The sequence below is a fragment of the Candoia aspera genome, chromosome 3 (assembly GCF_035149785.1).
Source record: "Candoia aspera isolate rCanAsp1 chromosome 3, rCanAsp1.hap2, whole genome shotgun sequence".
Lineage (NCBI taxonomy): Eukaryota > Metazoa > Chordata > Lepidosauria > Squamata > Boidae > Candoia > Candoia aspera.
The window spans coordinates 30,987,291-31,013,484 of NC_086155.1; the positions used below are offsets into that span (position 1 = coordinate 30,987,291).

General features: G+C 42.1%; 1 protein-coding gene across 1 annotated transcript; it reads left to right on the forward strand.

Moving 5' to 3' along the window:
* The first annotated feature begins 471 nt into the window (after positions 1 to 471).
* Positions 472 to 25,108, forward strand: E2F1 (E2F transcription factor 1). The gene is made up of 7 exons (XM_063297226.1): positions 472 to 1,366; positions 13,145 to 13,235; positions 14,019 to 14,238; positions 17,003 to 17,155; positions 19,540 to 19,654; positions 20,775 to 20,979; positions 23,833 to 25,108. The coding sequence occupies exons 1-7, from the start codon at positions 1,139 to 1,141 to the stop codon at positions 24,081 to 24,083; spliced, it is 1,263 nt and encodes a 420-aa protein (XP_063153296.1). The 5' UTR covers positions 472 to 1,138; the 3' UTR covers positions 24,084 to 25,108.
* Positions 25,109 to 26,194: the final 1,086 nt, after the last annotated feature.

Genomic DNA, 26,194 nt, shown 5'->3' on the forward strand with positions numbered 1-26,194 from the left:
CTTAAGAGTAAATCTTACTGAACCCGGGTGGGAGGATTACTTTTGCTTACACGTACCCTGGGTTCGGGCTGCATTATACGCGGTAAAAAGATCATCTAGCCAATAAGCAAATCACCACTTGCACACCACGAGAAACACAAAAACGCGCGCTTGAGAAATCCCCCACGCCACAATAGCGCCTCCTTTCCCACATGCTCTCTGCGGCGCCTCTCCGCGTCTTTCCTCCGATTGGTCAACCTCCTTCCTCTCTTCCGCAACCCGGGCCGTTGTCATTGGAAGGCTGTCAGAACGTTTGAGCCGTCACCGCGGCGCTCCGGCGGCCGCCCGACTGTAACCAACGAAACGGCGGCGCAAGGTATCAATCTTGGAGCGGCGGCCAATGAAGCGGCGACTCTCCTCCGAAGCCGAATGTTGATGTGGCTGACTCAGCCAATGGGAGCGACGATACCCTGCTCGTGCTGCTTTCGCGGCAAAAAGGATTTGGCGCGCAAACGTGTGCGAGGCCGGGACCAGCTGGGAACAATAACAGTGCCTGAGTTCAGTGCAAGCGGATCTGAGGGGCTCGGCTGAACTCGCTGGTGGAAAGACGCGCGGGAAAAAGCTGCAGCCGGATTTTGGGGGGGGGGGGGGTAATCTCGGAGAGACCTGAGCGGAGCAAGGCTGGGCAGCAAGGAAGTCGGCACTGGCTCGGAGAGCGTGGGTGGAAGAGTGCCCTGCGATGTGCTGCTGTCTGTAACCCCCACCCTTCCTTTCCCTTCCGTTGCTTTTCCGAGAGGCGCCCAGAGACGACTCGCCGATGTCCTGCACAGCCGCCCTGGTGCCCTCCCTCCTCGCTCTCGCCTTTCAACTTACGGCCCTGGCTGGCGCTGGACACAATTTCCCGGGCCTCTGCTCTTAAAGAGGATGGGGCGTGTTCCATCCTACCAGCCTCTGCCATCCGGTGTCTTCCTCCACCGCAGCGGCCGGGACGATGGCAGTAGTCCGCTGATGCGACTTTGATTCCTGGGTGGGGGGCTCAAGACGGGGGACAGAGTTTTGATTTCCTGCGGTGTGTGGAGGGGGCCAAACCCAGGCTCCCCCCACCCCCACCCACCCTTCCTCCAAGTTCTCGGGCATGTGAGTCCCAGCGCTTTGTGCCATGTCTCTGGAGGGGCTGGAAGTAACTCAGAATGTGGCAGACCTGGAAGCCTTGCTGAGGGGAGCAGAGGCCATCCATGTTTTGGAACAGCAGATTGTGATCATTTCCACTCCAGACCAACTCCCCGCGCCCGAAGGAGAGAACGACACCGAGCTGCTGCTCTTTGCCACTCCACAGCCCGCCCGATTGGAGACCGTAACGCAGAGGCCTGCTCTAGAACGGCCACCGGTAATGCCACCGCTTTTTCCTGTAGCTGGCTTCCAGGAAACCAGGCGCTTTGCCAGCGGCGAAACGTGCTGCTTAATGTCCAAAGTGTGTCACGCTTGTGGCACTAATATATTAGCGTGTTTATGAATGTGTGCTGTGATGCCATAGAGGGGGCTTCTTTTCATGCGAGTCAAATAATCTATAGGCCATTTGTTTAGCGCTGGGTGGTATCTGATCCTGGAGCCTTTCTTGAGCAAGCTGCAGGAGGGCAATGGTGCTGGGTGCAGAGATATATAAATTACTGAATCAGGAAAGTAAAACTGTTGGACTAGGGATAATGGACGTTCAGTCTTAATAAACGTGAGGATTATGATTATTTTTAAGTCATTCGTTGAGAATCAAGTGGTCATAATCCCTCTCCTCTTTTGCTGTGTATAAAATTCAGCTTGTTAATTCTATGTGAATTTGAGCAATGAGGGAACAAGGGCCATTATGTTAGATCTCTTTCTGGCTTTCAAAGTTAGAGAACAGCAGGACATGCTAGCAGTTGTATCCTGAGCTGATAGAATTGTTTTTAAAAACCCATATGGCTTTGTCAAGACTTTCTCGATGGCTATAATTATAGGAGGAATGTAAGAAGAGTTTTCAAACGTGTGACTGAAATAGTGCTGCTTAAACGTGGCATATGTAGCAAACTTGCAGGAAGGGCAGAGTGCTCATGAAAACATGCAAAGAAATGATTAACTAAAAGGCCCAGGCCTCAAAACGTTTAACTGTAGAACTGAATCCTGCGAGATTTTCCTCTCTAACCTACATAGTTAATATGTTTTTTAGTCTGATAGTTCAATTTCTTCTTATTTATAATGCTTTGCAAGCTTGCTGGATTGCAGTTGGCCTCTTCTTTCTTTACAGAGCAATAGCCTGCAAATGTTGTTAATGAGGCAGCTTCACTTCCTGTTACAGGATGTTAAGGGCCGAGTTCTGTGCAATTTGTTCTTGCAGTAACAAAAGCAAATGTTTGGCTTTGGTTGTGCTATATGTTGCATTCTGTAGAGCAACATACTGCCTGATGTTATACAAAAGAGAAGGGAAATCCAAAAGCAATAAGCTTGCCATGACATGTGGAGGAAGTAAGTGGCTTCAGCAATGCAACTCTCACTTCTGTCTGGGGGTTAAAGTCTTTTTTTTTTAAAGTAAAAAATCTAATGATGTTCCAGTATTATTCACATACAAGCCATATATTTATATAAACACGAATATGCATAGAAATACTGTTAACATTAACTTTTGTCTAATGGCTTTATTAGTGACTAATGTTGCTGTGCATGTTTTTCTTTAAAATGCTTTGGAAGAAATAGAAACAAAAACCCTGAAAAACATGAGATTTAAGAATATTGGTGCATAATATTATACACATAATATGTGTACAAAAAGATAAGCAGGTCTTTCAAGGGTCCTGGAGGGAGAAAGTTTTTTTTATAGATATAATCATAACACAGGAGTAAGTGCCATCTGGATTTTAGACTTCTGTACCACAGAATGTCTAAATTTAAATGTGTGGATCCTTAGGATACAGTTTCTGAGAAGTTAGACTAAACATTTCTGTTTTACCGGACCAGCACTTGCTCTATTTAAAGCTAAGAACACTCTTCTGTAGTTTTGTCTGTAATATGCGTCGGCTGTGGCCCAATGGTAGAGTGGCTTGTTTGCGTGCAGAAGGGATCAAAGTTTAGGAGAGGAAGGAAAAAACTGTGGCTTGGAATCTTCCTGAAAGAGCCAATAATTTGACTTGGCATAAGGGAACTTCTTTGTTCCTACATGATATTGACCGCCTATGCTACTGGTGGGATTTCTGTGACCCCTTCGTTGAAATGATTAGGACTACATTGTAAGCATAGTCAAAGATGCTGGTGAGGATGAGAGGTCTTGTTTGTAACTGAAATGAGCAAATGATGTGAAAAAAAAAATTGTGCTTGGCCTTGAAGTTGTCTACACTCATTTTCAAAATGTTATCAGGCAAACTAGTTCATTTCAGTCATATTCTTTCACATATTATAGTGATGGAGCATGGGATTGTATGCACTAATTCTGTCTTTAGCACCCACATGTTTAGTATGATGTTTACAATGGGGGAGTCAGCTCTAGACAGGTGCAAACATGACACTAAATGTGTAATGTCAGGTATGAGATTAGGACTTCTGATAACATGGCAGCAAAACATAGTGATATATGTATGCACCTTTCACAGATACTACTGTTTGCTGAATGTGGAATGTAGTCCCTTGAGAATTATGTTTGACCCCTACTGTCTCTGTCTTTAGAACAGAAACTAAGGCACATCATTTTTTACCAGCGTTTTAATTTTAGGATCAATTTTAGACTTTTTAGAAAATTTTGTATTCTGTGTTTTATTCCTGCTAGCCGCTTTGAGCTTCTGTTCAGCAGAAAGATGGGATATACCTTGAATATATAAATAAGTGTGCAGGGTGAGACTGGCAGAATGTTGTCTCCCTCTTCTATGGGTTGGTAGTCAAATGGAAAATGACTGAAGAGGCTTCAGATGAACTTTTAAAAAGTTATTTTATACAAAACAAGCTCATTTCAGGAAATCAGTTTGCTTCCTACAAAAAGTGTTGAACTATCATTCCTCTGTTAACTATGCAAGTGTTATTTCCCCATTTTCCTAAAAGAATGTCACAGTTTCCAAATGCTACATTGTAGACATTCCGTTTAAGTAGTATTGCTTCTGTGTCTATGTCTCTGTCCTAACAGCCAGGAACCACGCTGAGACAAGGAATAGGTCTCTAGTGCTTTATTACTGCTACATTAGACAGAAAATCCTACCAAACTGAAGAAGCGTGGGAAAAACCCAGACAGATAAATCCCAAAAGTCAAGGCGGGTCTGTTCTGGTTCTCTTTGAATGACAGCTCAAACTCTCTCTACTACGCATGCGTTTTCCCCCCTGGATAGAGGCCCCCTCCTGCTCACCATCAGTACTCATGACAGTCTCTATTAAGAAATGCTGCTCCTGTTGAACTTCTGCCTATTACGAAGATGTTAAAATGACATTTTTTCTGAAGAAGAAAATGTCCATTCTTGTATAGTCCCTTTCCCTGCTTTCTCAATCAAGCTATTTTATTTAGCATCACATAAATGGGATTTGACTTGCGGTCTTTGTTGTGTGAGAACTATTATTTGCTGTACTGCTTGGGATTTTCCTCCTAATGGCCCACTGCTGGAGAATTCAAGCTGTTGGAGTTTCCTGATGCAAGAGGTTTGATGGACCAGTGTAGCAAACATTGTTGCTCTTTCTCAGCAGGCAGAACAAGGGAGGTGATGCTCACAATGCTTTTTTGCTAGCTTGACATCCTCCTCCCACAGAGGCCCATTCTGTCAAGGAGCCTATAGTAGATGGCAGCTTTACAGTTGATTCTTTGTTTTAACTGTGGGGTCTGCTGTTTGGGTCAAGAATCTGTAATGAACTTTCACTCTGTGTTGTCTCATGGGGTGCCTGTTATTCAGAGAAGGATTGAAAATATCTGATTTACCCATCATGTAAGTCATTGAGTATTGGGCTTGAGGGCTTGACCTATAAGGAATGGAGGATGTCAGTGTCCTAGAACATTATTTACTTGGCTCTCTGGCTGACAAGGAGTCATATGGAGAATAAAGAAGGAAAATTTCTTTTAAAAAAAAGGTATTTCTGGATTAAACGTGGAAGAAATTCTCATTCTAAAGTATTGGCTTTAAGTTTTGGAAAGTTAGCATCGCCTTTTTAGATAAAACATGTTCCTGTTCTTGGATACCTTCTTTACATTTATAGAAACATAGTAAAATCTCTCCAATATTCATGTTTCTCTTTAACAGTGAGCTTATAATAGAGTTCAATATGGTTTAACATAGTTTTTTGCTACCTTTTTTCCCCATGTGCTCAGCATGGCTCAAGAGCGGGAGTTGCCAGGATGTGTAATGGGCATAGCCAAATGCACACTGAACCCTCTCAAGTCCAGATTCTACCTGAATCTTTATTATTCAGATGACCCTTGATGCTTTCAATCAATTTAGTAATGTGTAATCACTCATTCACATAATCTTTTGAGGTTCAGACACTGACTTCTATGTTTAAAAATAGTATCAGTACACGTCTTTTGATAGAACTAGGAGACATTCAGCTAGAAGCACCCAGTCAGCAGCTCTTTCCTTGTGGAGGGATAAATAGAGCCATAGTTCTACGTCTCCCCTGGGATTAAAGACACCTGACTTGCTGAATGGATATTCATTAGGTGAAAAAAGTCCACTTCAGCAGGGCTGGCCACCATGTAATTGTACATGAGATTGTTCTCCTATTCTTGCATGAAGTTCATGAGCCCATGCATTTTTGGCCACTGTAACTCCTGCAAAATGAAGATATATATATGTTGTTTATATTTCTCATTTCTTTGCAGTGATGATGCAGTGCTTATATTTTTCACACAGATCTACTACTTTTATGTGCTGGTAGAAATGTCATGCCTCCTGCAAGCTAGAAAGAAAGAGGCTGGATGCAACATTTTATGACATAAATGTGACAGGAACAGGAAAACACACTTAGAGACAAAACAGATTGTTCACATTAAATAGCAATATTTCTCATGGCTGAATTAAAAATTATTGTCTTATCCATTATATAGTTCATTAACCATATTCACTAGTTTCAAGCCTCACCCCCATTCAAAAGGCATTCTTGGCACCAGTTTTGAAGTATCCGTATCTATTCTGCAGATCCAAACTGGTTTAATTACTGCAGCTTTTCACCCAGGGCCTCTAGAAATTCTGGTTTTATGATGATGTGAAGTGTTTTTAATTTATGCTGGGTTCACGATTCCTTTTATTGTGGGAACTGCCTGTTTTCTAAGGTTTCATTCAGACATTCGTATGATTACTCCCTGAAGTATTTTTGACATGCTTTGAGATCTTCTGCAATAATTATAATACATTCTGAAGAATATCTACCAGACTGCTGTGTAAGAATGCATTTTATTAATTAATTTTAAGTCAACCCAATTTTCCCAGTTTATCGGCTATTTTCTCTTATTTTAGCTGCCTGAAACTTCTGACTTGCTAGGATTCCAGGTGTGCTACAGAGAAAATAAGTATGTTATAAATACACAAGGACTGAAGACTCTCCTCACAGGCAGAGTGGGTGACACTTGTTTTCATTACTTGCCTCTTTTGTTAAGAGACTTCTGTAATACCTGAGATTATAAAATGGAGCCAGTTTTACAATCCAAAATTGTAGAAACTGAGTTCAATCCCAGCAATACCAATGAGATTACATTCAGGGAAACAATTACATCTTTCTCTCTTAGCAAATGTTTTGAGAATATGATGTTTAAAAAAAGAAAAAAAATGGATGGTTGGAACTGTTTACAAAGTTAGCAGTATATACAGACAGGGCAAAAGGCAATGGCACTTTATTTAAAATTCTGGAATTGTGAGAAGACACCTTTCCCTTTACTTTGCTATATCCCTAAGACATTAGGACAATGCAAAGAAAGGAGAAGAAATTATACGAACAATAGCAGAGTAAACATTTTGATGGGCTTCATTGGTCAAGAGATGACTGTAAGTCAGTAGTAATAAAGAATAGTGCTTACTCGCAGTGCTTACTCACTGTTAAGTGTCATAGGCACTTAACAAGCCTTGAGAACTGTAACTAGGAAGAAATTCAAACAATGCATGCTTGTGATCAAGTGGAGGTCAATCTTAGCTGAGCTCCATCTGAGAGACTTAATCTCTTCAGTGTGTCTTAACTGGCAGGAAAAGATCCAGTGAAGTTGAAGATGCACTGGAATAACTATTGAAAAGCAGGGAGGGAAATTCAAGGGCAAAAGAACAAAAAGGAAGAAAAATATGGAATTAGTTGTTCTTTTCTAAAACCATGAGTAAAACAAGGGAAAATGAAAAGGGACTTTTCTTCTTAAAGTTACAGAAGCAAGAATAACATGTAATAAAATGTACATAGAAATACAAAATTTCCATAACAGAATCTATCTGTATTGCATTTCAGTCATGATCATGTTATCTTTTAGAGCATCTTATTGTCTGGTGGGCTTGTTAAATCTCCACACCCATTTTATACAGTGAGAGAGAGACAGAGATTTGCCTTCCTATAGAAGCAAAGATATCTTCAAAGTATCTCCAGCTAGTGATTGCTTTGTTGGCCATGTGTTCTGGTTATTGCAAATACTGGCTTACAATGTACTGACATAGTTCAGTGGTTCAGAAGAAAGCCTATTTGAAGAGACCAGAGTGGGAAATTATATAAACAAGATAAGCACAAGATAGTTTGGAAGTATGGAGAGATAATTTGTGCCTTAAAGCATCAAACTTTCATTTCTAATATACCAGTTTATCAACAATTTGCTACTTTTCTGAATTGTCCTAGTCTTGGGTCTGCCTTCTACCTATTCTACTACCTGGATCAAAGATTTCTTTTTTGTTTTCCATTATGGTACATATCTATTAAAGATTAACAATTTCTAATTATGTTAACTAGTAATTTCTTATAATTATCTTAAGAAAAGATAAGTGTCTTGCAACAATATTGTAATTATGGAAACTAAATTTCTGAAGAGTTAACAGGAAAGAATAAAGTGACTGTATCATAAGCTGTTATTTTCATTGAATAAACTTCAGTTAGTTGAACTAATGCATTGCAATAAGTCAGAAACTGTTTTATAAACCACAGTGGCTGGATTCATACAATACACTAAGCCAAATCAAACCACATTATGGCTTAATGTGATGCCAGTGTATTAGTTTTGTCACTTCATTTTATCTTGGATCTTCAGTCCTCCTTCAGCAGCATAGAGCCACCCTTCTTACCTCATTAAAACAACCCAAGTGGGATTCCTGAGCTAAACAAAAAGTGAAGGGTCCAACAGCCTTGAAACAGGTACTGGTCTGCCCACTTCTCAAGAAATCAGGCCTGTATCCAACTGATATGAATAACTGCCATCCAATCTCCAACCTTTCCTTCTCGAGCAACATCATGAAGAAGGTAGTAGGGCTGCAGTTCCAGAGGGATTGGAAGAAAAAGGTTTATTTGGACCCATAGCAGTTTGGCTTCCGATCTGGATATAGAACAGAAACTGTATCAGTTGCTCTCATGGATGACCTGTGGAGGGAAGGAGTGTGACCATCCTTGTCCTCCTTGACTTCTCAGCAGCTTTCGATACTACTGACCACAGTAACTTTCTGAAGCACCTATTAGGAGTGGGAGTTGGGAGCACAGTGCTGTGTGGATTCCACTCCTACCTGCTGTCAGGCTCTGCCTGCTACTAAATAAGACACAGACGCTAATTTAAAGAAATCAGGTTCTGGGTTTATTAATAGTATAGTGCATGCCTAGTTAAAGCTGAGAGTGGAGGGAGCGCGCCGGTGCGGGGTTTAAATAGCCCGCGCCGGTCAGCGCCCCTTCCTCATTGGTTATGCAATCCCCAAACCCCGGATGTCTCACTCGCTGGTGGGTGAGGGGTCGTGAGGCTTCTGCCGGTGCTCCGGGCATCTGTGTAATCTTCCTCCTCCGGCCGGTGATGGCTTATCGCTGGGTGATAATCTTCGACGATTCTTTGGAGAGTCCCGTGTGTGCTTTGGATCGGGCGTTGCCGGTGTCAGCCTTTGTTACCAGGTATCGTTTGATGGGATCTTTACTTAAAGTCGTTATGTCGTTGCTGGAGTTTTTATGCTTTTCTTTTGTTAGTCATTTACGTGTCCTTTGCCCCATTTCCCTGCATTGTTGTGAGTGTCGTTGTGCTGACGCAATCAGTGCAACGGTGCTCATGACATGCCGCCCCCCTTTCGCATGGTTAACCCGTGGGTTTGTTGGGGTAAGCCATGTGAAATGCACGAATCAGGTCCGGGGCCTGGACGTGTCGGGCGGCAACCCATTCCGGGTGGGGAAAGTGTTTCCACTTCACCAGGTAGTGTAGGGTGCCCTTCCTCTGACGTGAATCGAGTACCTCTTTTATCTCAAAGTGTTGTTGCCTGTCTATCATCACGGAGGGGGGGGGCGTGCTTGGACGCCATCGGGAGGGGCTTGCCGGTTTTAGAAGGCTACAGTGAAAAACCGGGTGAAGTCTCTTTAAGTTGTGCGGCAGGTCTAGGCGTATTGTGACCGGGTTAACTATTTGTGTTACCCGGAACGGCCCAATGTACTTGGGGCCCAATTTCTTCGAGGGTTGGGGTGATTTTATGAATTTTGTAGAGAGATAGACCATATCTCCTACCTGGAATGTTGGTTGCTGCCGCCGGTGCTTGTCTGCCTGTTCTTTGTAGGCTGATTGTGCGTCTTTCAGCACCGCTATGATTACTGGCCACGATTCAGCTATCTTCTGTCCCCAGTCACCTGCGCTCGGGGGGGCCGGGGGCTGCGGTAGCTCCGGGATTGGGATGAATTCGCGGCCCGATACCACCTCGAATGGGGTTTTCCCCGTGCTCGTGTGAATGGCGTTATTGTAAGCGACTTCTGCGAACGGGAGGAGATCCACCCAGTCGTCCTGGTGGTAATTTATGTACGAGTGGAGGAATTGTTCGAGCGTGGCATTTAGGACCTCCATGGCGCCGTCCGTCTGGGGATGCCAGGCCGTGGATAGGGCTTGTCGGGTCCCAATGAGTTTTAAAAAGGCCCGCCAGAACTTTGAGGTGAATTGTGTCCCTCTGTCAGTCACCACGCGTACAGGACATCCGTGTAACCTGTACACATGTACTAGGAAGAGTTTGGCCAGCTGCTGGGCAGACGGGATCGCTGCGCAGGGAATGAAGTGCGCCTGTTTTGAAAAGTAGTCTTTCACCACCCAAATGGCTGTTTTCTTTTGGCTGGGTGGTAGATCGACTATAAAATCCATGGAGATCTCCTCCCATGGCCGGGAGGGCTCCGCCACCGCTTGTAGCAGTCCCGGTGGTTTTCCCGGTGTCCGTTTGGCCATCGCGCACACCGGGCAGGATGCCACATATGCCTTGACGTCCCGTCTCAGGGAGGGCCACCAGAACTGTCTACATGTTAGATGTAGCATCTTTAGAAATCTGAAGTGTCCCGTCTGCTTGCTGTTGTGAGATCTTTTGAGGATCTCCCGGTGCTGTGCTTCCGGGACGTATAGTCTGCCTTCCCCCCATGCTAAGTTGTGCTCCATTGTTACCTTGTCGGGGTTGGCCAGGAGCCAGGGGTCGGATTTGAGAGCGGTGGTGAGGTCTGCGCATATCCCCCCTGGTAGCTGCGGCCGACGCCGTCTGTTGGCTGGTTGGTTTGTCGTCGGTTGCGTCGTGGGGGTGGTCTGTCTCCGTGCGCTGCTCCTGGTGGTTGCTGCCATTCCCAGCTGGGAGGCGGATAGTACCATCCCTACCATGTCTGGGACGGGGTCCTCGTCTTGGGGCAGTCTGGAGAGGGCGTCAGCCAGGAAGTTCTTCCTGCCCGGTATGAACTTCAATTGGAATTTAAACCGGCTGAAGAACTGAGCCCATCTCACCTGTTTAGGGCTGAGGCGTCTGGGCGTTCGCAGGGCCTCTAGGTTCCGGTGGTCCGTCCAGACCTCGAACGGGTGGGTGGCCCCCTCCAGTAGGTGCCTCCACGTTTCCAGTGCTGTTTTCACTGCGAACGCCTCCTCCTCCCATACGTGCCAGCGCCTTTCTGTCTCTGAGAATTTTTTTGACAGGTAGGCGCATGGCTTTAGTATTCCTGTGGGGTCTTTTTGCAGCAGTATGGCCCCCAGGGAGAAGTCAGAGGCGTCGGCTTGGACCACGAACGGCCGTTCTGGGTCCGGGTGTGCAAGGATTGGCTCCATTGTGAACAGCGCTTTCAGCTTGTCAAACGCTGCCTGACAGGCGGGCGTCCAATTTAGTAGCGCCCCTGGGTTCTTGACCCGCCTTGTTTCTCCGACCCCTTTTGTTTTGAGTAGGTCTGTTAGGGGTAGGGCTGTCTCCGCGAACCCCCTGGCGAACGACCTGTAAAAGTTCGCGAAGCCGAGGAAGCTTTGTAACTGGCGCCTGTTGCATGGGCATTCCCAGTTCAGAACTGCCTCGACTTTTGCGTCATTTACGTGTCCTTTGCCCCATTTCCCTGCATTGTTGTGAGTGTCGTTGTGCTGACTCAATCAGTGCAATGGTGCTCATGACACCTGCACTGTTTCAGTTGGTAGTGGAGGAGTGGTTTAGGCCCTCAGTCCTTTCCCCATCCTGTTTAATATCTATACGAAACTGCTGTGAGAGGTCATCTCTTAGGTTGGAGTGCCATAATAATATGCTAAATACCTCCACCCAGACCCCATGGGAGATGAGGTAGAAGTTCTAACCCAGTGCCTGGAGGCTGACGGGGTCTAGGTGGGGAAAAACAGGCTCAGATTCAATTCAAGCAAGAAAGAGTAGCTGTTAATTCACCCAAGTCTTCCAATTTCAGGACTGAAACATCTTCAACTCTTGATGCAGTTGTGTTTCCCCCAAAAAGAGCAGGTTCACAATCTGGGAGTCCGCCTGGAGTCCTGGCTCCTGCTCAAGAAGCAGATAGAAATTCTGACCAGGAGAGCCTTTGCCCAGCTTCAGCTGGTATGCCAATTGCAATCTTAACTTGGACAGAATGTTCTAAGGACAGTCATGCCCATATCATTTCCAGATTAGATTACTTTAATTTGCTCTACATAGGGCTGCATTTCAAGACCACCTAGAAACTTCAACCTCCCCAGAATGCAGTGGCCCTCTTGTTTCCTGGCCAGTCACGGTCCTTCAGTACTCATTGTTGGTTGGTTTCCAAGTGAAGTTCAAATGCCTTCCATCCTCCTCATTTAAGATACCGCCTTTCCTATATAGATCTGCCTATCTGATCTGGCTAGAGATTGCCTACCAAGGGTGCCCATTTTCCAGAATGTGTTGTGGGAGGTGGCTTGATGGTAGATGTTCTTGGTGGCAGCTCCTCTCCTATGGAAAATCCTTCCCCCTAAGATGAGAATGACCCAGTGGCATACTAGGGTGGGGTGATGGGAATGATCTGCCCTACATGAGACAATAAGGGGATGCTAAGAGTGAAGGTTATCCAGAGGATTGGCAGCTGGTATAGAGTTGGGTCACTACTGCCAGTGTGCTTGTCAGCTGTTTGGCAGTCAGTGGTGTGGCGCAGGGAGAAGAGATGGAGTCAGCAGCGCTTCCAGGGCCTCATGGTGCAATTCGGCAAGTGCAGGCAGTTGCTCTGCGTGTCAAATTTGCTAAATATGCCACTGGAATGGCCCCCACTCTCTTGGCCTTCTGGAGGTTATTAAAGTGAATGAATAATATCAGTTAAACTTCACAGACAACCCTTTAATATGGCAGTTCCCCAAGTTTATGCTCCAACTATTGATGCAGAAGAAGAAGGGTTAAGGTCAGAGTTTTATGGTCAAATTCAATCTGAAATTGACAGAACATGCAAGCAAGATGTGCTCCTTGTAGTTGGAGACTGGCAAACCAAAGTGTTGCTGTTTTTTGCGTTTACGTATTTTAAAATTGAGGAAATGAGGATTATTTTAAATGTGTTTGTCAAAAATGTAACAGTTAATCCAACAATTTAAATGTAATAATATTAATTTTCCCCCACACCCATTTTTTAATATTTTACCTAATCCCATATTTTTTGCAGTGTGGCACTCATCATGCCATTTAAAGGCTGGTGCAGCCCTTACTCAATAAAAGTTGTTCATTCCTGCAGTAGATACCCTCCTAGTTTTACAGGATTGCTTCTTGTTTCACTAGAGTTTAAATAGTGCAGTTCTTTATAAATCTCACTTCTTTTCCAGGTAAAACGGAAACTGAACTTGGAGACTGACCATCAGTACATTGCAGAAAATGCTCAGGTGGCCCGAGGAAAAGCCAAACACCCTATAAAAGGTACTAGTATGTACTGTAGATGGGCACTTTAATTTATGCTGTTATTTCAAGAATCCTTGTCTACTGGCTAAATAATGCCAGATTCTCAGTACAGCTGTTGAGATAATCTGAACCTGAAGCAGGAAAATGTCAGAGATGACTGCTACTGCTGGAACAGGGGGGTGTTGATGTTTCTTCAGGCTCTCTTTGCTTTTGAATCCATGAGGGAAATGGCTTTTGTGGCTGTTTAAAATGACATATATTGTATAAAGTTGCTTTTTTGGGTTTCAGAATTTAGCGCTCTAAAAATCTGAACTTTCATTTAAAAAAAAGGTTCATTTCCCTGAAACAGAGGCATTTGTTTAAATTTATGGCTGTAACTTATAGCAGGTGAAAGTCTCATCTCAGTTCACAGTTGGGTTTGGCAAATGATGCTATTTTTCTCCCCCATCTCCATCCAAAATATCTAACTGGATTCAATAGCTTTGGTACTACAATCCATTTTGCATATCCCCACAATGTGTCTTAGCAACACACTTGGTCAGTGTGGGAAAGGTGAGTGATGTTTCTTCCTCCTTTTCTATTTCTAGGGTAGTCATTGCAACTTTCAAAATAAATGAGACAGAGAGAATGATAGAAACTCAGCTTAAATTCTGAGGCAGAAGATACCTATCCCCGACAACATTGCTTGCTTTCTTATCAAATGAATAGTGCAAGCTGAGCAAGTTGATATTCTGAGTTTGGAATTTAGTTAAGAATTGTAGCTGCTTTGCTGGTTGTAATTGAGCCCTGATTCATCTCCAGGGTTAAAGTCTCCTGGAGAGAAATCCCGCTACGAAACTTCTCTCAACCTGACCACCAAGCGCTTCTTAGAGCTATTGAGTCAATCTCCTGATGGTGTTGTGGATCTCAACTGGGCTGCTGAAGTGCTGAAGGTGCAGAAGAGGCGTATCTATGATATCACAAATGTCCTGGAGGGCATCCAGCTCATCACCAAGAAATCCAAGAATCATATTCAGTGGCTGTAAGTAGAATGTCACCTGTCTATCTCCAAGCTTTTAGTTCTTCTTCTAATGATACATGTTTGTTTGGCCCCATTAGATTGTCCTGTTTTTTAAATTGTTCTCAGCTTTAGACAGATAACTAAGTTGTATGTGTTAGCTGCAGAACTTGTTTGGCTATCCTTTGAGGTATGTCTCAGAAACCTTTGTCTTTCTCCTATTGTATGAAAAGGAGGTTGGTGTGGACTTTCTGCACTGGACTGAATGAATTCATAATACAGAAATTACTGGCAAAAGCCAACTAGAGACTGAGGATGCAAACTATAATAGACTTACTACAAATTATGTTGTTATAGTTTCAATTTACAGGTATTGGTTTACATGTGATTTTATGAGTAGGGTTATAGCTCTGTATGTCTGTGCCTCTATGTGCTTTCAGTCAAGAGAACTAGAACATGATAATCTGAATTCTCCCAAGTCAAAATTACATAGAATTGCATGTGTGCATAAGATTACTCTGTAATAACCTTAGTGGATACTTCCGTGCACTTGTGAATTTTCTGGAGTAAATGTAAAACACCAAATATGTGGTATTCCAGATGTGGTCCAGCCCCAAAATGGGCCAAAACTTACTCAAAAGAATATTTATCCTTTGTCTTTTAATTTACTTTAAAACAATACTGCAGGGAAGAAATTTCCTGCAGGGAAGACATATCATAACATTAGGCCAGCAAGAATATCATGAATAAAAATTCAGTAAACAGGATTGGATAAAGAATTACATTTGCCAAGTGCTCAATTTAGTTAAAAGTGAGAAAATCATTGTATATAGAAATTTGATCAGTTGAGTAAATAATTTTAACCCATCAGTTTTTTTCCATTAACATATAATTGCTGCTTATTGTGAACTTACGTTCTAGGAATTTAGTACATTTTACTGCTTATTATCAGATAAAAATAAATACTGTTAATTTATGAAAAATTGAAGCTTTATGGGTTGGTGGACTGCTCTATTATGGCAATACTCCAGCATTGTTGCAAAATGACAGCATTATTTATTTATTTGATTTATAGTTCAAATTTAGTCACCATCCATCTCACTCAAAAAGCGACTCTGAGCAGTTTACCATAAAACAAGAATAAATAATCATTAAAATACAATAAAACAATATTCTTAAATAAAAATATAGCCAAGACATAGATGTTAAAAATTTCTTAATTTACGGGAGCATCTTCAGTGTGCTGACCATCCCTAGGGTTCATTACGCCTCCTCATGCCCCACACAAGATGGCGGAGCCAGGTCTTCACCCCTTTCCAGAAGGCCAGGAGAGTGGGGGCCTGCCTCACCTCTGGGGGAAGAATTATCATTGTTTCTCCAGTGTTCATACTGTTGATACTACTGCTTATACATGAGAGAGGTATTGGCAGACTCAGGGAACTTCAGAGTTTGCAGATGTACAATATGTACAAATATTGGATTAGGACTAGAGAATATTCTTATAAGCCATGGAAGCTCACTGAATTACTTTGATCAGACATTATCTCTTACCCCAATATATCTAACAGCTTTGCTATGAAGGAAAGTTGGAGGAAGGAGTGGAGTGCCATCATGAGATCCTGGAAGAAAGACAGAACATAACTCTAATAAATGAGAAGTGAGCATGCTTGGTGACCACCGAATGTGGATGAGAGGGGAATGGAATGAAATAATGAAGATGGGGAAGGGATGAATTTGGGCAAAATCCTGAATAAAAGCTTGCTAGTGGTATTGTACACTACCAATTCCAGAACATTTTACAGATAGGAACTAAGAATATAAAAGCCATGCCTCAAATACTATAAAAACTCAAGATTCATTAGGCAATATGGCTGTTGCTCAAGTCACTGCTTCCCAGGCATTTCTTACAGAAAGGTCCCTAAGCAGGGTTCACTACAAAGGTCAGTCTGATATATTTGAGGGGCACTCCAGTAAGTCAGCACTGAAATAGGCTTGGAAGCAAATGTGGCACTTGGGCCTTCAGTTAAAAAATGCATTGCTTAAAATTGGATAATAGAAAAAAGTGAGCTTTCTTTTTTCTAATCATAGAGTAAGAGATAACTTTGTAATCATATCTGTATTTTCTGCAGGGGAAATTGGAAGCTTCTTTCTATTTCTTTTTATCTTTTGTCTTTCTTCTTTTCTCTTTCTCTTCATTTTCTTTATTCTGTACTAGTTTGTGTTAGTTTTTATGCTCCCTTTAAAACTTTAAAATTCATACAAAACAAAAAACACAAACAAAATGCATTGCTTGGAGTTATTTCTTAATCCATCTGCTTCTTTGAGGGAGTTCAGTATTATCTAGACCTGCCTGTCTTCGTAATTCTTAGGCAGGAACTCCCCATCTACAACACCTCTGTCTTGTTAGGATTCAGCCAGTTTTATTGGTCCTCATCCAGCAGATTACTAGAATAGTCCCTGCATAGTCTCATCTGACTATTGATGATACCTTGCTCTAAATCTCAGAATTGATTTCTCCCAATGACTTTACATAGATATTAAAGATGAAAGATGGCAACATGGAATCTTATAGCAGGCATAGGATTAGAATACTATGGGGCAAGAAGATACATACAATGTAATTTGTTGAAGCTCTAATTTACCTAACTGAGCATTAATCACTCCTGTGTTCTGAAAATGTGGAAACACACAAAATATAACTTGCTTCTTTTACATGTCTACCTTAATGCTAAGACTCACTAAGTTACTGGTCATAGGGTATGCCATCTTGCCTTGCTCTGTTTCCTAGGGGGAGCCGGTCTACTGTGGGGGGCACCAGCAAGAGCCAAGAGTTAATGAAGGAACTCCAGGATCTTCAGGCAGCAGAACAGCACCTGGACAGCCTCATCCAGATGTGTACTACTCAATTCAAGATCCTCACTGAGGAGCCTGAAAACAAGGAATATCCTTCTCTTCAAGATGGAAGGGGACTGGGTGGCTTTATCCAATCAAAGCGTATAAAACAGGGTCATAGCAGCAAATCTTCTGCAGTAGCCAGTAGCAGTGAAGTACCATATACCAAGAGGCAGTTGCACTCCTGACATTCCTGGATTGGGTGTTGGTACTTTAATTTGTACTTCCACACCCTGTGAGCTAATGGAAAATCCCTAACTGGTTGTTGGCTAAGGCTCTGAATTGTCAGTGAGGTGGAGGTATATACAGTATGTATGCATATATATCTTAGAAAGAAAGAAAAAGAAGTGGTGGTGAATCAGTCAGATGTTTCTTGTTGATTTTTGCCTGGAAGCTCTGTAGCTGAACCTGTTCCTGATAATGAAATCTACAATCCACCCTTTCTGGCAGATGAACAGCCCTACTTGCGCATGTGAGAGAAAACTTCAGCTAACATATTTTGTTTCATTTTTTTTCCTTTGTAGTAGTGTTCCAGTAAAATAGGTTTGCAAGCTACGTATCACATGTGAGATATGTGGGGTAATGTCTTAAGTGTACTTAATGAAATTGGTTAGAGTAATCTCTTCAACACTTACTTCCCCAGGATTAAACTAATGAGTGTGCCTATAATTTTGAATAATTCAAATCAATTTTCTGACACTTTCCAAATTTGTGGAGAATTCCACAGATCTCAGAATTGCAAGCCAGAAGAGTGGGAGTAACAGTTAATAAGGAACTGTTTTCCAACTAAAAGTATGTGTCATGATGAGATTATTTATTATATAGGAATTGTGGATGGGAATGATTAAAATTTGAGCTGTTTTGAAGTACACTGGCATAGATACTAAAAAGAAAGAAATGGAAACAAGCAAACAAAATGGTTATTTTGAATGAGATTAAATCTTCATGGCCAGATTAATTGCATCCTAAAGTACTGAAGGAAGCAGCTGGTCTGCCTGAAGCTTTAGTTGTTATCTTTGAGAAATCATAGAGAACGGTGAAAGCCAGGTGGCTGGAAAAGAGGAAATGTTATATCTATATTTGGAAAGAGAAAATGGAAGATCCAGTGAACTACAGATCAGTTAATTTGACATGGATACTGGGTTAGATTCTAGAGCAAATCATAAGGAGATTGATCTGTAAGCATCTTGAAAATAATGCAGTAGTGTCAGCCCCACTAGACAGACAAGACTAAGAAATCAACTCCATAGGAAGGCTAATTTATTTTATTGGTGGGGGGGATGTGTGCATTTGAGTCAGTTTTTGACTCCTGGTGACTGCCTGAACTAGTCCCTGCAGCTTTCTTAAGGTTTTTCAAAAGTGGTTTGCCGTTGCCTCCTTCCTAGGCCTGAGAGAGAGTGACTAGCCCAAAGCCACCTAGTTGGCTTTGTGACTAAGGTGGGACTAGGACTCACAGTCTCCCTGTTTCTAACATGAGGCCTTAACCACTACACCAAACTGGCTCTCCTATTTTTATTGAGATTGGCTATAATAACAGAATCTTGCAAGTCTAATTGTGTTGTACCTCCTTCCCTTCTTATAGTTCAGTGAATTAGGGAGCTATCTGTCTGAACCATTTCCAAATATTATCTGCACATTCTGGACTCAAAACATGTTTTGACCCTTGTCACCTTGCATATCTCCATCAAGATCATCTTCCTTACTCTATACAAGTAATTACCAGAAATCACCACAGATTTGTCAAGAGCACATCTTGCTAGACTAATCTTACCTCATTTTTTGATTGGATAACTTCCTTAATATATTGTGGGAATGCTATAGGCATAATATATCTTGACTTCAGCAAAGCATTTGAGAAAACACCTCATGGCATTGCTGCTTAGCAAGCTAGTTAAATGTGGGCTTCATGGAATCACAAATGGATACCTAGCTGGCTTGAAAATCATACATCAATTTGGGGAGCTATATTAAGTGGATGCCACAAGGTTCATATCTTGGTCTTTACTCTTCAATATTTTTATTAACAACTTGATAAAAAGGTGGAACAATTGTTTATCAGATCTGTAGATGACAGCAGATTGAGTGGGATAGGTAAAACCCTAGAAGGCAGGAATAAAATTCAAAACAATTTTGATAAGTCGTAGAAATTAACAGAATGGAATTTGAGAGAGTTAAGTGCTAAGTTCTATACTTAGTCTATATTCAGGCAATTGTCCTCTTCTTCCCAATATTACAAGTTCTTGCTATGGGTTAAAGTTGTATGTCCCATGTGGGGATAAGTATATGCTGCTCTTGGATGAGCAATGTTGGAGATCAGTAAGTCTGTTTCCCAACAGGTAGTGATTTGGGCCTGACAGTTATATATTGCTATTGTAGTTTTGTGTCTTGACACATACTCTGTGATAACTTCTGACAAAACTTGACTGACCACACTTCAGCTTATGTGACTTGCCAAGATCTTCGCAGCATTGCAGACCCCTCAGAGCAGCTGGTGATGGTGATCAAAGCCCCCCCAGAGACACAGATGCAAGTGTCTGACCCTGCAGAGGTAACCTTTCTTATTTCCAATGGCCATTCAGGGCCATTCATGGAATACTTACACACTTAGCAAACAGGATTTGGATTCTGAAAACTATGTTGACCCTGCCCACTTCTCATTAGATAGGAAAGGATTATGCAAGTCAGTTCAAGTGTAGTCCACCTTGAAACAATGTTGTGACTGAGAAATCTTGCCACCAATATGATAGAATCAGAGGAGTTTGGCTTTTTAATGCACGATTCTATATATGTGATTGCTGTGTATTGATCTCATTGCATACAGCTTAGCTGTATATTGGGCTGCATACCCTGTGCAACATTTTACAGTAGTCAGCTGCTACAAAGTTTTATATCCTGGATAAGTTAAATGATGGCTAAGAATTATATACCATCCACTTACTTAGCTGTCCTTTAAGAAAATGTATGTCCTTTTCTAGGATAAGCCACCCAAGCCAATGTTTTGTTCCTCATCTACCAAATGTATTTGGTGAGCTAAGGGAAGAGATCCATTGACATAGGGAGGAAAGCCTGGTGCATGTGAAATTGCGGCTACCCATCGGGTTAGTCTAATAGAGTAGGTTATTGCCTACTTAGAGCCAAGGATGATCCATAGAATAGAGGCATTTGCAACACTTTGTCACCTAAGCCTTTAACTTCTAGATAAATGCAATGCCTTGCTAACTCATCAATAGACATGTTAAAGCCATCTATAACAAAATGGATTAAATGCTCCAAATAGAACTCTTCTTTTCTCATTTTACTCTAGTTTGAATTAATGCATCTTCTCTACAGAGCATTAAAACTGTGAGAGAAGATCATTAAAAAATTGAAATCTTTTCACCCATTGACTTCTCAAAGATTTCCTTGCAGAATCCAAGAACTGTCTACTGTTATGAGCAATAGGTGTCCCAAGCAGTGAAACAAGCCAAAAGAGGCAGAGGTTGTCACAGGGTTTTTTTTGTCATATAGTTCCTCTGAAGATTGCAAAGTTTTATAAAACTGATGTTCCCAAAATGTTCTTCACAGAAAAAGACTATGGAGGATTACCACTACTACCTCCACAACAAAAGTTTATGCAGTCTTCTGTGTACCTGTATCTCCTCAAAAGTTCTTCTCTCTATCTCTGTTAGGCTTTCCAGATTGCTGTGAAAAGTACTCAGGGCCCTGTTGATGTGTTCCTATGCCCTGAAGAGAGCTCTGGTGTTTGCAGTCCAACCAAGAGTCCATTGAAAGTGGCTACTGAGGAACCTTCTCCAGAATCTTCACAAACAGCAACCTCTGTGCTTATCTACCCTTCCCAGGATACGAATTTGCCATTGCTGAGTGGAGACCAAGGTATGTGAATAGTTTTGTTAAGAATTAGCATCCAAGAATAGCATTAGCCAGCAAGCCTTCCCAGCCAGATAATACTGTGTCAGGCTTGTGTTTTGACTATAATAGCTATACATTTCTTTATGTGTGGCCTTTCAGCAGAGAATGTATATATAGTGGGGAAGAACACAGAAGCATACTCATAGTTGTTTTATCTGCACAATTTTGACTTTGTTGATATAATGCATAATGACATCTGAATATCTTTTCCAAGGCCTTCATTGCTACATTACCAAGTGCAAGTTTGCAGCATATCTCTTGATTGCCGATTCCTTTACCGTTGATAGTCCATCCTAAAAGGCAGAAAATATCCATCAATTCAGTATCATCATTGTCAGTTTTAAGGCTGGTTGCTGTACCGGTTGTCATTAGTTTTGTCTTCTTTATATTTAATCTTAGTCCTATTTTTTTCACTGAGCTCCTTAACTTTCATTACTACAGCTTCTAGATCATTTGGATTTTAGCTGTCTAAGTAGCAGCGTGTAGGTTATTGATGTTTCTTCCTCCAATTTTAAAACCATGCTCATCTTTTTCCAACCAGCTTCTCTCAATATATATTCAGAATATGGATTGAATAAATAAATAGAGAATAGTTTGTTTCACTATGCTGCATCCAGGCTGTGGCTTTCTGTCCTGAGTGTAGGTTTCTCAGAAAGATACTGAAATGTACTAGGATTCCCATTTTCCTAAAGATATTCCACAGATTGGCATGGCTGACATAATCAAAGGCCTTTCTATAATCAATGAAGCACATATTGACTTCTTTTTGGTAGTCTTTAGCTTTCTCAATTATTCAGCACGCATCTGCAATAATATCTCAGTCTTTCCTAAAACCAGTTTTAATGGCTGGTGTCTCCCTTTCCATACAGGGTTCTAATATGTATTGGATGATCCTAAGCGTTATTTGCTAGGATGTGAAATTAAAGATATTGTCCAATAGTTTGTGTACTCTGCTAAGTCTCATTTCTTTGGTGCTGGTTTGTACAGTAGACTGACCTCTTTCAATCTGTTGTTACTCTGTCATTCTTCAGATTTGCTGGCATAGTTTGGCTCAGGCTTAGATTACACTGCCAAAATTGAGCTGGAAATGAGTGTTCTAAGCCTCTGTTAGGCAAAACAAATTCAGCCTTTAAATCTGTCCAACTTCCAAAACAAAGAATTTTGCTCAGTAGCAATTGTAGAGGGTGAATTATGACTCCAGGCTGAAGAAGGATGCCCATTTTTCTCTTAAGGGAAAGGAATTCTGGTATCAAGATGCCACAGAGGAGGATGTTCTGTCCTGTGTTTTTATTTCATAGCATTTCCAATATACAGAATATGGAATATACAGAAAGACTTCCACAGCAACTATGAGCAAGAGCAAGCCAGATTTTCAGATATCTTGGCTCTGAAGCAAATACATTGTTATTGCAATATGTATGTGAATTATTGTTAGTCCTGCATTGATGGTTCTGCATTTCTGTGGAGATCATGATTCTGAATCTTTTTGATAATGGTATGGGATGAAGAGAGGAGGCATAGAAACAGATGGCACCAGGGGAGATCATATATAAACTGAGACTTGGAAAACCAGATAGGAAACAATGAGAGGGAAGACTTAAATGCTTGAAGTATCGTTCAGGCTCATTCTGGTTTTTAAGCCATAAGAAATACTGTTAGTTCCACTCTGACCAAAAAAAAATTGTAATACCAATCTAGTGGGACAGAGCAACAGTGGGAAAGGTGACACAAGCTGTGTTTTTGCTAAGATACTTCTACAAGGATTCTACATTAGAAAGGCTTGATGGAAAAAACTTTCATATAACGGTTGGGAAACACAAGTAAGATTCAAGAAAGAAAGGCAACGCATGCAAATTTTTCTGTACCAAGTGAAGCTCTCTCTCTTTTTCAAAGAAAAAATTTTGTTTCAAAATACGTGTAATTTATTCCTAACTTGTGATAAGGACCAATTCAGATATTTTTCATAGTTGCAACTGAGCTATGTAAATTGTTTATACTTTTCCTAATGGAAAAATCATTGTATACAGCTCAAGATTTTTTCATGTCCTTGAGGTTGACTTTTGCTATTAGTTTTAAAAGATAACCATGGAAGCCACACTGTTCTGTGACTTTGTTCTAAGCTAGGAATGAAAAATCTATGGCTATGTTAATGACTTTTTGGACTACAGTATATTTCTTTTAAGGGACGCGGTGGCGCTGCGGGTTAAACTGCTGAGCTTGCTGATTGGAAGGTCAGCGGTTCGAATCCGCGTGACGGGGTGAGCTCCCGTTGCTAGTCCCAGCTCCTGCCAACCTAGCAGTTCGAAAACATGCAAATGTGAGTAGATTAATAGGCACCGCTTCGGCGCGCAGGTAACGGCGTTCCGTTTAGTCATGCCGGCCACATGACCACGGAAGGGTCTACGGACAATGCTGGCTCTTCGGCTTTGAAACGGAGATGAGCGCCGCCCCTTAGAGTCGGACACGACTGGACTTAATGTCAAGGGAAACCTTTACCTTTACTATATTTCTTTTAATTCCCAACTTTTGGTCGTGCTGGCTTGGGCTTGATGGGAAGTGGAATCCAACAACATTTGATTTCCTCTCGCAAAGGAAAATGATCATAATAAATGTCAGGTAAAGTAGCTATGAAATTCATAGTTCCTTGGATAAATGCATTGATCCACAAGTGGCCCAAGGTTGACAGCAGAAATATCTGGAGACACACAAGACTCTGTCCTTAATCAGAGAAGGCTTAATTTAGGATATTCACTTGGATTACAGGCATGGGTATATCTATTATGGTGATTGCTAAGTCTCCCCTTTTTCTCTTGGCAGAACCTTTGTTATCTGGAGAGACTACACTGCCTCTGAAGTGTCCCGGGGATGATGTAAACCTCTCACCACTGGCTTCTGTGGATGCCTTGCTTCTGCAGGGCAAGGATGACTTCTCAAGTTTTCTGCCCTCTGAATTCATTGCACTTTCACCACCCCAGACTCAGGACTATCATTTTGGGCTCGAGGAGGGTGAAGGCATCAGTGAGCTCTTTGACTGCGACTTTGGAGATTTCGCTTCCTTGGATTTCTGAGTATCCTTGGGTTGGGGGAGAGGGGAGTGCCACCTGGCCAACTCTACCCCACCATGGGAGATCTTTTTGCAGCTGACATCTGAATATAATTCCAAGGCTAGCTGTGGCCTTCAGGACCAGTGTGCTGTAAATCAGATGCCAGGGAAGGAAAACGGCAGCTGCAATGGGGCATCGGTAACAGTGAGAGCACTCAGCTCCTGGAAGGGCTGCCTTAATGCTGGCCATCTCCCTGTAATTGAGGGAGATGGCTGTGAAGCTAATTGCTGCTGTGAATGTTGCAAGCCTGTTTTTGTGACCTGATTGAGAGTCAGCAGGCATCACCTCAAGCCTGCTGTGCCCAGGCCCAGAGTAGTAGTAATACTTAGGAATGGGTGAGTAGTGTCACCTTGATTCTCTGGAGCCATGTTTGGAATCTGTAGGGATAGTGCTAGTGATGCTGTTGCAGCAGCCTAGTTATTCTTGTTGAACCACTCCTTTCCCTGAATTTCACTTTAGATCACACTTAGCTGTGGGCAGGCCCCTTTTTTATCAGGTGCTTATTTTTCTATGTTTTGAGCAATTTCTCACCTTGCCTTAGAAAAACAAGGTGGTCAGAAGCTATCCTTAGAATGGAGGCCATTCCATTCCTTTCTCAGCAAACTGTTTGGGTTGTGTGGCAGAAGCGCTATGCACATTATTGTGAGGGACAGCTTTCTGCCAGACAGCTGTAGGAGAAGGTGACCAGAATGGTACTTCTCAGAACAGTCAGCAATCCCCTATCTTCCTACAATCCATCTCTTTCTGGTTGGCTGGCATTTTTAACTTGTGATCCAGGGCTGGGAAAATCTTTTTGCTGGCAGATTGTACACAAGGGATATCTAACCCAGTGGTCAAAGAATGGCCATGGGGAGGAGAGAAAGCCAACTGGATGGATAGGATGGGTGATATGATGGGAGCCTTTTGTTAAACAAGCTGCTCAAACTAGTGAAACATAATGGGTAACTGGATGTGTCAGAAAAGTGGATGGGCTTCCCCCCCCCCTTTTTTTTTTAAAAAAAGTTCTGGTTGAAAAGAAGAAAATGGCTTTCAAATATGAGGCACCAAGGATGGTGGGGTGAATTGTTTCTGGATGCTAATACTGGCATAATTTTTCTTTTTCTTTTCCCCTGTGAGCCTCATTATAAAGCTTTAAGGAGGGTCCTGTACAGATTATTTATTTATTTTGGGTGTTCCTCACCTCCCACCATGGATATTGTTTTGTGGAAAGCCCATTCCCTGGTAGAATGTATATATATATTTATCTGGGGATGGGATGGGTTTTTATTATGATGGATTATTTTTTTAATAGTGAGTGAGGTGGTCAGCCTGCTCAGCTGTCTTTAGTTATAGAACAGACAGCCAACAAGGCAGAGGGGACACTGCTTGCAGTAGGAAATGAAGTTACTGGAATGTTTTGCTTCAGGAGGAATGGAGGTTGCTCGCTATTCTCCATGACAGTAAAGGAGGCTAACCCTACACAGCATTGTGAGACAGCAAGCAACCAATGCCTTTGTTTGACCCTTTCCTGTAAAGTGAAGGGAAAAACACTGACTCTGTCTCCTCATTATCCCCAGCCCCCATGCTAAGCATAGTGTGTGTCCAGAAATCATGAATTCATATTATTTATTTATTATTTATGTGGCTCCATCCAGTGTTCCTGGAAGATAAAGGATAGTATCTGAGGAATATGGGTGCATGAAGTAGAACTCAACATGTCCAGGTGTGTGGAAAAAAGGCCCTTATGGTATCTTGTTAGAATTGCTGACCTAGCAAGGGGCAGCAGAGAACCTGATAGTCACCACAAGTAGGTTGTAGTCAGCCCTGAATAGCGAAGAGATTGAATGTCTCGTCAATACGTTGAGAGAGTATGACTGATCAAGACTAGTGGACTGAAATGCTATTTATTCATAGAGGATGGACAGCAGGTTCATCTTGTAGAGCAGTGTTCGTCAGCCTCTGGGGAATTCTCAGAGTTGAAGTCTACATACCTTAAAGTTGCTGAGGTTGAGAAACACTGTTGTAGAGAAATATTTTGGTATGTTGAAAGGGAGGGTGGGGGAGGGAAACACACACTGTGCTAGGATATGAGTCTG

Excerpts from the sequence above, each read along its gene's own strand:
- E2F1 (XM_063297226.1), top strand. The coding sequence starts at position 1,139 with ATGTCTCTGGAGGGGCTGGAAGTAACTCAGAATGTGGCAGACCTGGAA. Across the intron at positions 13,236-14,018 it reads AGCCAAACACCCTATAAAAG|GGTTAAAGTCTCCTGGAGAG; the intron begins GTACTAGTATGT and ends ATTCATCTCCAG. Across the intron at positions 19,655-20,774 it reads AAGTGTCTGACCCTGCAGAG|GCTTTCCAGATTGCTGTGAA; the intron begins GTAACCTTTCTT and ends TATCTCTGTTAG.